Source organism: Homalodisca vitripennis, chromosome 2 (genome assembly GCF_021130785.1).
Source record: "Homalodisca vitripennis isolate AUS2020 chromosome 2, UT_GWSS_2.1, whole genome shotgun sequence".
NCBI classification, from domain to species: domain Eukaryota; kingdom Metazoa; phylum Arthropoda; class Insecta; order Hemiptera; family Cicadellidae; genus Homalodisca; species Homalodisca vitripennis.
In genome coordinates, this window is record NC_060208.1 from 64605919 (window position 1) to 64623621 (window position 17703).

Sequence of the window (17703 nt, forward strand, 5' to 3'; positions counted from 1 at the left end):
CTATATTTATTAGTTCTAACCCCAGTGCCAGGATAAAAAAATAAATTATCTATGCCAGAGAACAAGGAATTAAATAGTTAATAGATACAAGTATATATTAAATGGTGTTATCAACACAATTTTAATTGATTTTTTCTGGAAAAAGGTGTACGTAAAAAATCACTTGGAATAAATGAATGCTAAATATGATAACATAAATCCGTGTAATATGGCTATGGTTACGTATAAACCATATCAAATTCAAGTTGTTTGACAATAAGACCAGCTTTTAACGACTTGGTCATACTAGAAATATATATTAAAGGTATTAGTTATTATATTGGTTGTTACTGAAACTGTATTTTATAAGGCGGAACTCTTAAAATTGCCTGGTTGCATAAAATTGCGTTGTGAAAGTACTTTACGTGTACACTATACGGCAAGGAGACACCCCATGCCACTGTATTTGATTGTTTGGATGTTGGAATGGATTTTGATATTATCAGAAAAATTATCTGGAACAAAAAGGAAGAAGAGTAATAATATGGTAAGATTTGCCGCTGAATGAAATGTCCGATTACCGAACAGAATCTGTTTTGATATTGAAACAAATAATAATAATAATAATAATAATAATAATAATAATAATAATCAAATATCTTTTTAGGAAAATCATTGAAGCAAATAAAGAGGTAGAATGATGACAGACTGTGGACTGCATTACGTCGCCTAGAAATTATACCACTACAGTAATGATGTTGACCAGCAGGGCTGTAAAATACAGTATTTTATGAACATCTTGCAGGTAGATCTTTAGTATCTCCTTTCTTAAAATCAAGCACCCACCTCTCTTCGAGCTCATACTTCTTCCGTTGACTAATCTTCTTATATTTTATTGTTCATACTTCCTTCCTGCCTTTCTCGGTGCGAATCCTTTAATTCAATTCACGTGGTTGTGAAATTTAACTTTCCTTACCTGTGAGAACATTGTGGAATTGTTTTGTGTAATACGGAAGCTTTAAAGCTCCTTTTAGAAAATATGGTCTTCTTCGGGTGGATAAGTTTTTGTACATTTTATTATAAATATGGAGGAGTACTAGTCCGTTGTAATCTTAGTGAAACCACTTACGATGTATAACAGTCCTATGGTATAGTTTTGAATTGGAAGTAAAAATTGTAATGGTAGTATTATTTTCAATATATTGTTAAGAGGTCAAGCCAAAAGAATTCCCACTGACACTAATTTCGTGCGTGAAGAAGCATTTCTAGATCTAATAAATTACATTTTGCATTTCAGGGAGGAGCCATGTTGCCTAGATAAAAAATATTTACATAGTCGCTCTTAGAAGCCTACTTTAGTCAAATGTGTTTACTTTCGGCCCTTGCAATCAATCTTTAGTAGTAGTCAATAAAGCTTCACAATAACTTTCCAGTAAAGTTTGCATTACCGTCTTCATCAAAAAAATATATCCATACATAGACCTGAAAGGCCCTTCTTAATAACAAAGCGCATGTATGAAATTTCATCTTTCCATAATATCGAGAGGTTGAATCTATATATAGTTATTCTGAGGGTTCCAAACCTATTTCAGCCCCTATGAATATTGATCTTCATGAACATTTTTTATTTTGTCTGTTGAGAACATGCTTTTTTTCTTTGTAAGTCATGGATTATGTTTGTCTAAAATTATATCTTTTTAAGACTTTGGAAATTAAAAAACGAAAACAAAAATAAAGTTTTCTAGAAGTTGTACCTTTATTTCAACACCGTTGTGTTGTTTATATTCAAGACAAATCTTGGTTTTTTTCTTTTGGTAGCAAGAAGCCTACGTTAGTCGAAGTGTTTACTTTCGGCCTTTACAATCTTTATCCAGTATAAGCTTTCCCCAGTGTCCTTGTAAAGAATGCATTATTGTCCCAATCAAGAAAATATATACATATATGGATCTGAAGTCTTTCGTAAACAGCGTGTGTGTCAATTTCATCTTTCTCCGATAAACATAATTACGTATAGTTTACCAATGAATAAAAATAAAAATATTTCACTTTTTTATTACTTTAATTATTTTTATTTTAGTTGTGATGATTGATTGAAGTTTTGATTTTAAATTTTGGTTTAAACTTAGTTTTGAAGTTATTCAAACAACCAAATTTTACCAAAAAATTAACAAGCTGTGATTTTTTATAGAAATTATAAAATTAATGAATGATTTGTAGATTGTATTACATTTAATTTAGAAAAACACAGATGGAGAATAACTCCGAGTGCGTGAGGCTGTAGTTAACCTTGGCAAGTTAAACATAGTTACTATCAACACCAACTGGAAGCTGATCTATAACTTTAATACCGTGTTCCTCTTTTCAGGCTTAGCTTTTCCGAATGTGATTGTTTTCTCTTATCTTTCAAACTCCTGTAATTTTGGATATAACGCAACGTTTTAATTTTGCCAGTTTTCTTTTTAACTTACTAGTTTAAGAGCTACAGTCTACTAATGTTTATACAAATTGAACGTGTTTACATGTCCCCACATGGTCAGAAGAGAATCTTAAATGAGGGCATAGACGGTTCAATCTATACAGTCTATTCAATATTTTACTAGTCCTCTTTAATACACCCTTGAAGGTTTTCTATGTGCATTTAAATGGATTTTTAGTATTAGGAGTTAATGACTGATTATAACTAAAAAAAACAAGACATATTCTTAGCAAGCAAATGTCTATTCAACTCACCTGCAATATCTATACATGTAGAAATAAAGAAGATTGAACTTGTGACCTTTCTTCATGTATCTTAAAAATCCGTAGGTCACCAGTATCCCTGACATGAGGAAGAATATCTCCACGGACAGCTGGGTGTTCTCTATGGGAGCCATGACGAGCTCGTCAATTTTCTAGAACACAAGAAGTCTCCATCATCTAGAATGATGCTGTAACACAGACTAATAAAGGCAACAATAAAAACTAAAAAACTGATCAAGACTGCGCATTTGCTAAAACGTACAGTTGAACGTATATTTTTCCTAACGATTTTCTGATAAACTCTTTACTCAACAATGGATCTAGAAAAGGTAAATGAGAATTTGTGTTCATAACAAGCTTACTCTTTGCTTTAAAGAATATAAATGTAAACAAATTTATAATAATAGTTAAATTAATCAAACAGAGATTTGTGTTGTCATAAAAAACTGGTCACACAGAACGCTTGATTACATCGGGTTCTTTCAATTAATAAAATTTGTTTGCTGTATCTCAATCCTTTTGGGATTTTTCGCTATTTTAGAGACTAGTGGGGAAAACCTGGAGGGATTTTCGAAATAGTTCCCTTAGAATGTCCAAGTAAAATCACAATACAAAAGGTCCAGTAGGTTTTATGTGACTGAGTAAAATATACACAAATTTACGTACGGAGACACCATTAGACTTTTATATTTTTGTCATGTGAAATAGATTATACAAGCAGTGTGATATTTTGAAGCTCCACCAAAATACTACTTTCAAAGTACTATTTCTATCAAGAATTTTGAAAACGTTCAACGACAATAAACTAAACTTTTTAGTTGACTGGTTAAAAGATTAAGTTATGTTTTCGTTGTAGACAATCAGAGGCTAGGGAGGTTTGAATTTTAAGACTTTTAGTGTTCAATAATTTAGTAAATTCGAATTATTTATATTTATAAAAAAGAATAATTTATAGAAAACCATATAGTTAGTGAGTAGAGATGTAATTGAAATAATGATAGAATGAGCACGATCTCAGTAGATTTCACATGTCGTCTTCGTATCTAAATGACTCTATATTGGGCAGTATAAAATAATATCTCTTCCGGTAGAAAAGTAGATTGCACATGTAACCGTCATCTCTAAATGTCAAACAGATAGTGCATTATTAGTTTACATGTTTAATTTGCTCAACACCGATGGGGCAATAAACTCTCTATGTTGGCAAGTTAATTATAATACTTTCAAATATTTAGAAAAATACTCTTGAAACGTTAGAAGAAAAAAACTAAGCATATAGAGTTCTTTATAAACATTTGGATATGATTTAGTTACAATTAATTGGAAAGTATCTTTGTAAAAATAACCTATTCAATTATAACGGTTCAATTGTATAATTCTATCGTTTCTAACGGCCACCATATTGAAACCTTAAGAGATATTGAAAAAGTAAAATAATAAATTTTGTCTATGCTAACTTAATATGTTTTAAAAATGTATCGTTTTGTTATATGCTGTGAATTAGTTGAGTAAAAAGTTTTACCTCTGTACCAAGTTTAGTATGGATATTTTTTTAAATGACACCAGTTATCATGCTCACAATATATTATAATGATAATATTAATATATTATATTGTTAATATAATTATATTATATAAAAGACATTTATATTATTAATTATTAAAATTAAAATAAGCCACCAATGCAAAGTTAACGGATGAGAATTTTTAACTTTCTTAGAGCGTTTTCCAACAAGCACTGTAATGAGAATGGGATGTAAATATTAGCCCTCGTTTGATAAAATTTAATTTTAAGATCTTACTTTATATTTTCTGTCGGTGTTCACGTAAATTTACTCACCAAAATTCTGAGGTTTACTCACTCTTTACTTTGGTTAAGACCAGACTATAAAACGTAATTTGCCATTAAAAAATATTTAAAACATAGTCTTTCTCACAAAGATTAACGTAATAGTTATTATAATGTACACGCTGTCAGGAAGCGAGAAACAAATTCTCCGGCTTAAATAAAGCTCATAAAGTGACATAAACAAGAAAGAGAGTGTTTAGGCTCTTCTTCAAGCCTTTCAGGATAATCTTAGGCCTTAGGATTACGCGGGAAGCGTCATAACTTACTTCAAACTCTTCCGGTTCACACCGAGTTGAAACATTGCTTCACAATTAACTTCTTGAAATATGTCGACCTCATCGTGAGAGGGCCATCTTCAGTTGAAAAATGTCCAGATTTAAAACTAAAACATGATATTAGATTTAGTTTTATGTATGGTGACTGAAGATGACTCTTCACATTGAGATCTAAATACCTTTCAAGAAGTTAATTGTGAGTGTTTTAAATTTTCAGGTGTGAACTGAAAGAGTTTGATGTTACTTTTCCCGAGGTTGTGTATAAATTACAATACTCGTATTTGGTGCATGTTAAGTGAAACAGCAAATGAGTTCACCAACCGTATAATCTAAAACTACAAAGCGTTAATGTTATTGAAATTCTTTACATTATCGGTGTAGCATGATTGGGTATACAATACATAGTATCAAAAAACTTTGGTTTGTAATCCAAAAGTCCTCTTGAAAACATGGCTGATGGTATGAGTCTATCAATTTGTTTATTTACATTAAATACACAATTTAAACCATATTATATGCAATAGAACTTGGCAGTAACAATGTCAACTTTACCTGTTAAGATTTTTATCGTAAACTGAATCGCTTGACAGATTTTTGAAGACATAATCGGAGTGTGCCTCTTAATTCAAACAATCCGTTAATACAATTAATATGTTTAAAATTGTTATCATATAACATAATGTATGTATTTATTTTAAAATTACAATTACACAGTTTGTCAGGGTCTTTATTTATACGTGTATGTTGCTCTGATGTCTCCCCCATTGTATTGATTAGTCTATAATTTTGTTCAGCTTGCCCACTTGTAAACACTTCGAAACAAACAATTTTTGCCAAGTTATCCATAAATAATATCATATAGATTTATGAAGTATTTTTGGGGAATTTAATTGAATAACGTTAGCTTTGATTCTATATCCCTTCAGTCTCCAACATATTACCTGGTCGGCAGCGCTGATAAAATTGTGTCCGCTTAATAGTGATATGGTAAAGCTGTTAAATAATGACGCCGGTTGTGGCTCACTTAGAAATAATTAGGTTTTGAATATAATGGAAAGATTTCTTATACAAATGTTGGACAATAATTAAGTGGTTGTCAAGAGTACATCCTTAATACAAGCATATTTGTATTTTATAATTAGAGACTTTACTGTGCACCCACTGAAATGTCACGTGGCCAAAAAAAACAGTGTTCCGTAGTCTAACAAGAATTAAAAAATCTTTAACATTATTTAAATACACTATTCAGCTTGTGCTAGAAAGTATTATTTTTCTTTCATTCCTCCAAACCATTTCCTACCACCATCCGTAAGGAAATAGTCTCCGTTAAGCCAACATTCCTCCTTCTGCCAACGTCCGATTGTTACTGAATGTGTACCTCCGGTGCTCACAAGGAAACTATTCACAGTAATGTATAAATCAGGATATCACTTCCACCCCTCTGGATATTGCCGGGATATAATGACTGTTGAGACCGATAAGTTCAGATACATAAAATTTTAGATTTCCTCAAATATTAGGGGTTGATAGTTGATAGTTATAATTGAACCAACATTGATTGTCATGGACACCAAAGGTTACACACGCACTTACAAAATTTTCGGGATACCAAAACATAATAGAATTAGATTATAAAAGGATATTATTTAACTATTACTGAAAAACTACTTTAATTTATGCAAAAACTAACTAATATCCTTTTATATGGAATGTTCCTGAGAATATTGTGTTGAGATACGACCAATAAAATTCTCTGATACAAAATTTGCAAAACATATAAGATAACTGCCACTTGTGTATTTCATATGGCATACAGTAAACTGAAAATTAAATGAAACTTCCCAATTTTTGTGTAAATGATATACATTGTTTAATAGCAGTAAGAGGCAGCACATTCTCTACCAATGATTGACAATACATTCAGTTTATAAATTAAAATTTCCATCATTCTATAAAAGTGCTCGAATTCTGAAACATACGAAACCAGTATGTGCCATATCCGATAATACTGACATAAAACTTTCAAAATAAGAGTTTTTCAAACACTGTACTCGGATGTTCGGTAAAATGTATCGTTAATTAGGATACGGTATACCCTTGAACACATTACCATTGCTTCACATCCAATATTACTCGTACTTAAACACTTTTGTATCACGCAACATTCTAGCCCTTTACCTTGTTTACTCAATATATACGAGTAGATAACTAGTAGTCGTATCACTTTTACATTCAAACCAGTTTTTATCCAACTCTTCCTTATCGGTAGGGTTACATAACTGTGTCTGGTGTTTGTCTTTTGAATAACTTGCACAGTCACTACACTTGGTGAATTTCTGTTCTGCCCCTGATAATAAATTGGGAGTGGAGATATTCGCGAAGATGCCCTTTTTATATAAAAAAAACTCATGAAACTGGTGCAATGAGTCGGATGAAATAAGGTGATATGACTTTTCCATGTGACCATTCCTCTCTATGTGATTTCTTGACTTCACTAAATCCGTGTGATTCTAGGGTGTCTCAGAATTGATGTAATGGTTTATGATCATGATCTTGACCATGAAAAACATTCACGCCTGATTCAATGAGTATTTGGGGCACAAATGTAGGTTTATCTACGAAACTCAGGAAAACTGGGCGACTTCGCACATTTTTATGAACTCATACGACTGGCTCGACTAATCCATCTTGATTTAGAAGTAGTTACTTCAGATTAAAAAATGTATTTATTAGTAGAGAATAATTATTTAATATATATTGCGAAGAATATAAATGCAAGCCTGGTTGAGGTACGGTGTTGCCAACTGTAACGGAAGAATAACTAGTGATAAGATAATCAATTGAATTAAACAATCGAGTGATCGTTACGTCTAAATCTTTACTTCTCATCTATATTTTTAATTCTTTACCTTCACGATTTAAATTAACACGTATTTACACTACGACACATAACGTGAGCAAATGATAATAATAATAATAAAACAAAAACTATGCACATTAATCAAAGGCCGAAGAGCCAAACGGATGTAAACAACCAGAACAAAGCAAGACTTCGCGTCGTCCAGTTGCCTCATACTGTAAATCAGCTGATATGACAATGTGGCAACGCCGCATGGTGAGGGGGAAAGGGAGGTGCGGTAACTGCCCTTACAGACAAGCTTGCAATTATGTATCTAGCAGTATGGTGGATGTAACTCATAGTTTGAGTACTACAAATTCAAACGGACTTTTTTCGGTTTTTTTAGGTTTAATACCATAACCTTGGATTAACACTATTTCCCGTACAATCAACATTCTATTCATCAGAGGAAAATAGCATATAAAAGTCTAATATAGTGTCGATTCAGATTATCGGAGACCAATTACGGTCAAATTTTATTCTTTCAAACGGCGGTGTCACGATCGTATCAACCACAGCTATTTATGTTTCCGTGGCTTTATCTGATGATGGAGGATGAGCAGTAGAGCTTTTGTTACCATGCATGGACAACTAAGGAAGATGCCGACAGCTTGGTGTAATCTGAGAACGAGGCGACGACGTGTATATTACTGACACTAGAACTGTGAGTGGTGTTCCTGTTAGCCTTGAAAGCGATCGACTGTTTGAAAGACCAATAATTAAGGCTGTGTCTTTATTTGGAGGGTAATTACATAATCTTTTCGTCGAACACAATCGCTTGTACAAGGCGTGGTCTTAACGATTTATTTTTTGTGGGTTTGGTTCTTAGTCATGTCCATAATCTAAGTTTCCCCGTTCTTCAAATTCTTAAAATATTTTGGTATCGCTGTGAAGGGCGACAATATATGTGGTGTAAATTTTAAGCGTTACAGTAAAACTGCCATAAAACATGTTCAGACAGGTTGAGATGAGGTAGGAGCTGCAGAGAAAGTTGGATATAACTTAGTTAATCAATGACCAGTTTGACAAAAAAATGATAATCAGCTCTTCAGCTGTTTTATATTTCACGTTATCTTATTTGCTAATATTTTGAAAGTATCTATTTAGAAAGTGAAGTTTCGCTAAGTTCGATTACGTATATACATTTCTTAGAGTATAAATATCTATATGAACTGTAGGTCAAGGTCACCAACAAAGATTCTCTAGATTCCCTCAATCACTATCACTGATTCCAAGATAAAGTTCCTGGTCTCGATGGAAATTCCTTAAAACAATTATTATAAGACTTGGACAACCTTTCAGACAATAGTAAAGAGCACATACGATTTTATATTTGATTGTGACCATATTTAATTTATCGGGACTTATTCACAAATTCGGCTTGTTTTAAATAACATAGGAACTAAAACAAATAAATTAAAGGTATATTGGTGTTAAGAGCAATGTTAGGGAGATAGTAACGTGTTTAATATTTATCAAAAGTCTTTATCAAAAGATTATAAACCAATAGTTAGACCTTCGAATAGTTTGATAAAAATATTCTAATAAATACAATTTATAACTAGGAATGTATGTGTATTCTAAAACATTAATTTTTTCACGTTTTGTTCACAAAATAGAAATTCCAAATGAATAAAATTTAAAACTAAAGTCCAAGCCAGTTTAAAAATTCGCCTTGTTTTAATACACCAACAGACTGATTTGCATAGATGAGAATGTTTATATATAATTTGTGGGATATGAAGATACTAATAGCAAAGTTTGATTAAACCACAATTTGTAGTACTGTTTTGGTTATCAATTAAAATATCTTTAGATTATGTAGTTATTCTTTTAATAGTTAATATATTATTATATTTAACGTAATGTACATATTACACAACAGTTAATCAATCATGGAGGATTTGGTCTAATACACATACTATGCTATTGTTGTTAAACAAATATATATATATATATATATATATATATATATATATTTAGTGAGCCTCTAGGGCATGAGATAAACCTATTTCTCAAATTTTATGCCTCTATCCTTCATGGTTTTTTCTGGGCTTTGATTAATCAGTCTGTGAGTTAGTAAGTTAGTTAGTCAGTCAGTCAAATCATCGCTATATATATTTATCATGTGTATTGACTGACTGACTAACTTACTAACTAACAGACTGATTAATCAACGGCCAGCAAAAACCATGAAGGATAGTGCCATGAAATTTGAGAAATAGGTTTATCTCATGTCCTAGAGGCTCGCCAAGTAAGGATTTGTCTCTTCGAACTCATAGCCCGGCCCCACTAGCCTCTAAATTTACGAACATTTCTATTATAAATGGATTTGTACAATGAGGTGTAATTGAAATAGCGTGTTAAATGCAATTAAACTATTTCATAAAAACATTGTATTATGACAAAAATATCATATCTTTAATTAGTTTGATTCTTATTTGAAATGTGTGTCCATTTATAGTCTTCAAACCATAGAGCTTAAAAGTAACAACATTCAACCAGTTCCCCTTTAATAAGATTGGGTTTTTGTAAAAATCTACATTTAACCGTACATTTTATAAAACATTAAGTAAGCAGTGTTTGGTCAGTAGTGTAATAGAAAGGACAAAGTTAATGTCTAACTTTGACTACAGATTTTAAGACCATTATAAAACCCATCTTAGTTGTTTTTTTCGACAGAGTAGGCTTCTTAGAAATGCTCATGTATATATTTTTTTTATTGATCGGGGCAATAAAGCAAATAATTCGGGGGTCAGAAGTAATTTAAAGGGGTCTTAAGTGTATGTATGCCCTCTGACCGATGTAGGCTTTTCAGAACGGTCCCGAGATGTATTCCTAATCGGGACAATAATACAACCTCAACCGTAGGGTCGGAAATATAATTCATGGTAATGAAAATTGCAGATGCGCATAGCCTAAAATAATACATTCGAGATTTCCATTAACACCTGAACTTCCATTAACGAAGAGCACTGTCATAACATTTACCCATAATATAGCTGCTCCATTTCCAAACTACCCTTCATGATTAGTGAGTTAGCTAAAAAACCAAGGATTTCAACTTTGGATACCTCTATAATGGCCTAAAATAGTTCATTATACGTGTTTGCTTCACAGGTAATTACTTATAAAGCAGCTGCTTGTCACGGCCTAAAATTAAAATTAAATCTAGAATGTATCAGGAGTTTGGATTTCAGTGAATATCACTTATCTTAAAATATTTAGAATGCCATTTAAAAGGAATAAGTCCACGATCTGCCTGTTTTTCAGAAGGACGTCGCGTGTAAAGCCGCGGGTGAATACTAGGTATACTACAACAAGAGGGAACCGGTACACAAAAAGCGATAGGCAGGAAACGTGAAGGCATTAGCTATAAATGAAATTTAAATCGTTCTATTTTAGCACGCACGTATTAGGTAGGTGTTTAGTTCGTTCTTTTAACTTATTGATTCATTTTCGTTCAACACAAAAAGCAAGGACGCATAAACGTAAACCGCTTGCGGTTAGAAATTAGTTTAGGGAAATAACTAGGTGTGTAATGAGCGACCTTCCAGTAACTGCGGCATAGGCGTCGCGGATTGATTATCGTCAAGTACGAAGTACAATTAATGTCCGAAGATTGGAAGATTTTGATTAAAGCACACAAATTTAGTCCTTATTAATATTAACATTGAAGTAATACATATAACCAATTACCGTTCGCCAATAAAACTGCTTGCAAGCAATCTTATTTGTCAAATCAATATTGGTCCAAATAAAAAAAAAATTTGTCACAACTCGTGTTACACTGACTAATAAATTTTAAACTGTTTATAATCTCAGCTCTTTTCGGAAGAAGGTTATTTTTTGTAAATTTGTGAGAAGTATACAGTAGACCCGAAGAAAATGAACGAGTTTCAGAGGAGTAGAGTTTGATTCCTACGTGTTTACAAATATTCTATTTATCTATACAACATGGTACACTATATTATCGCACTGGAAACATCTTAGACCGAAAGAAGATTGGAAGAACCGAAAGTAGACCCTTTTTGACCGAATTAGGTTTCTGAGACCTCAGATGTACGTATATATTGTCTTGATCGGGAAAATAAGGAAAACTCAAATCTGACACCGTAAATATATTAGACTAGAAAGAAATTCAAATGGCCTGACAGAGATTTTTGACCGAGTAGGTTTCACAAGCCTACATGCTTACATATATTTTATGTATCTCGACAACAATGTAAATTATACAACTATACTATACGGTACTACAAATTTTTCAAACCGGAAGTAGATTAAAAAGACTGGAAATAAACTCTTTTTTACCGAAGTGGGTTTGTGAGACCATATTTATATTTTCTTGGTCCGGACAAGAAGGAAAACTCAGTTGTGGCGTCGGTAATATAGTTTCCAGAAATAGTTTCCGAACCAGAAGTGCTCCTTCACGCGAAAAGTCTGATATAAGAGTTTGTGCCCTAACCTGTGATTGTCTTAATCACACTGAAAAAATAATTACCCGTTACGTGTTTACTTACGTTTGGAAAATATAGCAATACACATCATAAGTGCTATATCCAAGTAGACTAAGGACTTCGATAAAAAAAAATACGCGCGAAGTCACGGGTAACATATATAGTATTTCAATAAAAACAAAAATGAAAAACACTTATACCCTTAAATTGGTCAACACTAAAAAATAAATAAAATAACAATATTTTAGTTAAAATATCATGTTTTTTTAAACAAAGTGGAAAAAAACATTTGTTGCTTTATGATGTAAAGGAAAATATATTAACACGTTTTTTGTAAGATAAAACTGTAGTAATAATATATATAGTAATAATACGTGTTTGTTAAGAAGATTATCTATCATTATGTTTGTTATACAAATCATGTATCCCTGTTGTTATACAAATCATATCTAAGAAAGGCAATAAGCAAAAATGCGAGAATTATAGGGGAATAACTTTGTTGTGCCATACACAAAAAATTTATGAAAAAATACTGTTGCAGAAAATTAGACCAGTACTGGAAGAAACAGGAAGAGAGGAGCAATGTGGTTTTAGGAAAGGTAGCTCAACGGTGGATGCTATTTTTGTGATGAGACAAGTGTTAGAAAAGAGGTGGGAATACGGAAAAGATACAATGGTAGCTTTTATAGACCTACAGAAGGCATATGATAAGGTACTGAGAGAAAGGATATGGGAGAGTATGAGAAAGAGAGGATTGCGTGAGGGAATAGTAGTAAGAATAAACTATATCCTTCTGTTATTTAGGAAGTATCATAACAGATAGGGGCACAATAAGGGAAGAGATAGGAAACAGAATATGGAAGAGTGGAAAGTTTTTCAATATGGTGAAGAAGATTGTGTAGAGTTGGAACATTGGGAAAGAATCAAAAGTATTGATGTATAAATCTTATTTCCAACCAATTTTATTATATGGAGCAGAGACGTGGACGTGGACTAAAAATGATTTAAGCAGATTGCAAGCTGCAGAAATGAGATTTTTAAGAGGGACAGAGAAGACTACAAGAAGAGATAGAATAAGGAACGAAATAACCAGAGAAAGATTGAAGGTAGTTTCACTGCAAGAGACAATGGAAAGAAGAAGAATACAGTGGATGGGGCATGTGAAGAGGATAGCACTGGAGAAGGAGGAAAGAGGAATAAGACCAAGAGGAAGACCGAGAGGAAGATGGGAGGACCAAGTGTGGAAAGACATAGAGAGAAGGGGACTACAGAAAATGCAGGTGGAGGAAGAGGAGACCTGGAATGACAGACAAAAGTGGAGGAGGCTGTGTACGACGAACCGTGATAACGGAAACGTCAGATGATGATGATGATACAAATATTTACACTGATATATTGCTTTCAAATATTAAGTAGCCATGTTTTGAAAATTATTATTAAAATAATAAAATGGAGTTATATTGCATTGTTGTAAGAAATCATTTTGTGCGGAAATTCCACTTTTATGTAAATTTATGTACAAATATATTAAACGTATTCAAACTTGAAACTAATATAAAATACGTATTTTCGGGCTCAACTATTTAAAAAATACTCATTTTACTGGTAGATGTACTTTATTTTTGTGGTAGTTATTAGTGAAGTTAGCATTTTTAAATAATTTCCTGTATAGCTTTTGAAAAATGAAATCTGAATAATTTTGAATTATCGGTCCATTTTTCGCTATTTTAAAATATTAGTTGGTGCAGTTTAAAATTATTGTTCTACTTTGATCCGTATAGTGACAAGTCTTTGGTTTTAATTATATTTCTTTTCCAAACTACGAAGTATGTTTCTTTTTACGTTCAGATACTTTTATCTTTGACTATTATGTGTGAGTTAAGGTAGATAATATAGTTTAAGGTTTACTTATGCCAAATTATCTTACTAAATATGACATTACTTATATTTTGTTTCATAAATCAATATTTTGCTATTATTTAATTAAGTAACCGCTGACTATGCTAGGGTCTGTTTAGACTAGGAATTCTATGACTCTAAGACTAATTGGACTTTATTGTGCCTATTTATGGAATAGTTAAAAATTTTAAAATATAATGTTGAGTAGGATTAATTCAAATTGGTTTTCTTACATACTTCTAAGATGGTTTTGGATCGAAGAGCAGGAAAAGTTAGCATCGCAAACATCCTGTGGCCTACAATCACCCAAAACATTGCGAGAACCCGAAGACCGTTGAGGCAGGTTAGGGCTGCGGGGGTAGTTCGGGTAGATAGCATCTGGTGACCGTTTGTCTTTAGGGAGAAGGCGCACAGGAGAGTGTTCTTGTCTGAAATCAGAAAACAGTCAAAACTGATAGCAAAGGTACCAGAGGCAAGAACTAGGTGAGTGAAGCATGAAGCCTTGGGAGAATATCGTAACCAAGTGGTAACGGAAGTCGAGATATTTGGGAATATGATAAGGAATAACAAAGATGGAACAAGTAAGTAAGACGAGAAAAAAAGCAAAGATCTCATGAAAGGTGAATAGAGAAAGAACGAAATACTAAGTATAGGTAAGTATTGAAGTACTAGGGATTGAACTTACACCATTTATGAAATTATAGATAAGAATAGGAACAAAGTTGTATATGATAAAGTTAGAGTATCAAGCTTATAGAGCCATATCCACAAAATAAGATAGAAATAAACACAAATAATAATGGGAAAGAAAATGATAAGTGCAAGGCAGAAAACTCAGACCTTTGTGGTATCTATCTGTAAAACTGCATTAGAGTGTTGACATATAAACACAGAAAAAGTGTAAGTAAAGAAGTAAATGCATATTTTAAGTAATCATATCATGCTTATTACAATCTCAACAGTTTTATGATTTAAAAGAAATAAACTAATGCAAACACACGTACATACATACAGTAGCTTTTGGAATTAATATTAGAAATTTATGTTTACATTTTCAACAGTGAATAAACATTTTTGAAGCGGTCTCTAAAAATAAATGCTCTTTAAGGAACGTTTAAAATGAAATATCATATGCTTTAACTGTGAGTCACTAAACATTTTCCAAAAAAGAAACTGTGGTTATGTTAATTGATGAAAGATTATTTCTTTTTCAAATAAGTTTAAATATATATTTATGAGGTCCTCTTTCATGTAAAATATTGCCATACCCGTTTAAAAATTTTTAATTATATTTTTGGGAGATACAAATGTTGAATGATATTTGTTGCGGGTTATGCATTTGCTAGCTATACTAATTTATCTCGAAATTTGTAGCAAATATATATATTTTCTAAAACACAAATTTTTAATGATTAAGAAAGTATCATATTTTGATTCACCATTTTGATACTGTTAAATAATGTACAAAAACGTACTTCTTGAATGAATAACAAAACCCATGCTGCAATTTTACATTTGATAATTTTGCGGTACACCCTGTACTTAAAACCTGATGAATCTATATTAAATGGATATTCAACGTATTATTTAAGTGGGTTGCAGTTTGTTGTTCTTTAAGGCTCTAACCGCTCTTTCTAAGGTCATTTAGGAAGCCTTAGTATATTAATTGTACAAAATGCTTTTTCAAGCAAGATATGTGAACTAAGAAAAAGTGAATTTTGTTGTAATATGAATTAAATACTGTTATTTGTATAGTGTGTGTGATTTTTTTACTTCACCCCACTTTTCTGTATTAACCAATTCCCTTTTTCAAATATATTTTCAAAGATTAACGTGGTTTTCAGAAGGCTGGTGTTGGTGTAATTATTACTTATTATCTATAACTATTTGAAAGTTTTCTCTTACCACGTTCCATGCTAGAAGTTTCATATGCAGTGCTCAGTGCTACAAGCATGACGATGGCAACAATCACGAGTCTATAAAATCAATAATCATTTTTGTTGTATTCTACAGTCAAATATTTTAAAATAGAAAAAAAAACTGTTTCAATACTTTACACTTCTGATAACTGATTACATCATAAATAAAATAATAAAATACATACTAAAGTAGTAACTTTCTGTAATTAATAAAATCCTACTAACTCAAAAAAACTAATGTAATAAAAAGTATCACTGACACATGAATAAAATATATTTTGAGTGTATAATGTTCCAGCCGGATAAAAAATAAGACCAGTTAGATAAAAAAGTCAGGAACGAAGAAGCTCAAAATGAGCGCTTTACATCATTTCGACATCAGAGACAACTAGACTACAAACAAGTGTAATCTAGTTGAAGATGTATTCATTTTGTCTCAGCAGGTGCACAATTGAATAATGTTGAAATTATCTGATGACGAAACAATGGAAAGTGTCATTTTCGTAAGCGACTTTTATATCTTTTCAGACAAATATGACTCCAGATTCCAGGAGTCAAGTCTGAACTGGAAGGGGTGAAATTGAGCAAAACACAACTTTCACATTGATTCAACATTCCCATCGTAGCAACATCATCGGGTTTGGATTAAATTGGATATAAATAAAACTTCCTATCACACAACACTCTCCCTTATAATAATCAGAATGAAATATATAGTTTTCTAATCAGACATGTAATTGTGGGACTGCATACAAGCCATAAGACTATTCTATATGTCTTAATAGAATAGAAGTAACAACTTTTCATGAAAGTGAGAAATAAGTTTCGATTAGAGTTTTGTTTTAAGAAGTTTGAAATGCTATGGTTAAATGTGAATAGTGGTTTATAATTATTGGTAAACGTAAGCCGTAAAAACTGAATTGAAACAATTTTAAAATAATGAGAGTTAAAATGAGAATACATCTTCCAAAATTATTGCATTTCATAAAGAAACTTCTGTACTTAAGGAAAACGAAAGTCCTTGTAGGCTACTCTGCAACTCAAACTCTTAAAGAAAGAGGTAACATAAAGTATATCACTGTATTTCTGTGCTCAGCCAGCGTACATTTTTATGAGACTCTTACAAAGAATCCCCTCTAGAACCAACGTTCCTTATTTGTCACCTCACGTTAGTCGGTGAATTACTCTAAGAAATCAAAAGTTAGGACATGATCAATGTTGAAATATTGTGTTAAGAAATTCTTGTTACTTATTACTATTACTTTTATAACAATATAAAAACAACAAAAAACATAACACTAACACACATAACATAATAACTAGTAACTATAACATAATCGTTACTTATTCAACATAATAGTTATATCATTATTAAAACAGGTTGAGAACAGAATAAAAGATAATTTTACATGCAAATGTTAAACATTTTCAATAGCAGAATTAAGCATATTCAAAGGTTCCTTAATAATTAAAAATATATAATATATAAAAAGGGAATAATGGGCTTTCTTAAAAAACACACCCTTTTCTTTTTCACGATACATTTTGCATTAAAAATTCATTCAAAACATATGAAGTTACTTACGAATAAACTAGTCTCTTTCTTATAAAATGAACAACAATATTAAAAAAAATCTGAAGGTTACAGCACAAAATGTACAACGCATAGGCTGAATTTCACAGCAAAC

At 31.7% G+C, this 17703-nt stretch overlaps 1 protein-coding gene across 1 annotated transcript in view; it reads right to left on the reverse strand.

The window, feature by feature from the left end:
• LOC124354081 (O-acyltransferase like protein-like) overlaps nt 1-17703 on the reverse strand; it is a 41183-nt gene that overhangs the window by 4018 nt on the left and 19462 nt on the right. The window contains exons 5-7 of the mRNA XM_046804284.1: nt 16002-16072; nt 14334-14524; nt 2710-2870 (exon numbers count right to left, since the gene is read on the reverse strand). Of these exons, the coding sequence (XP_046660240.1) occupies nt 2710-2870; nt 14334-14524; nt 16002-16072 (423 nt within the window). The remainder of the gene's footprint in view (nt 1-2709; nt 2871-14333; nt 14525-16001; nt 16073-17703) is intronic.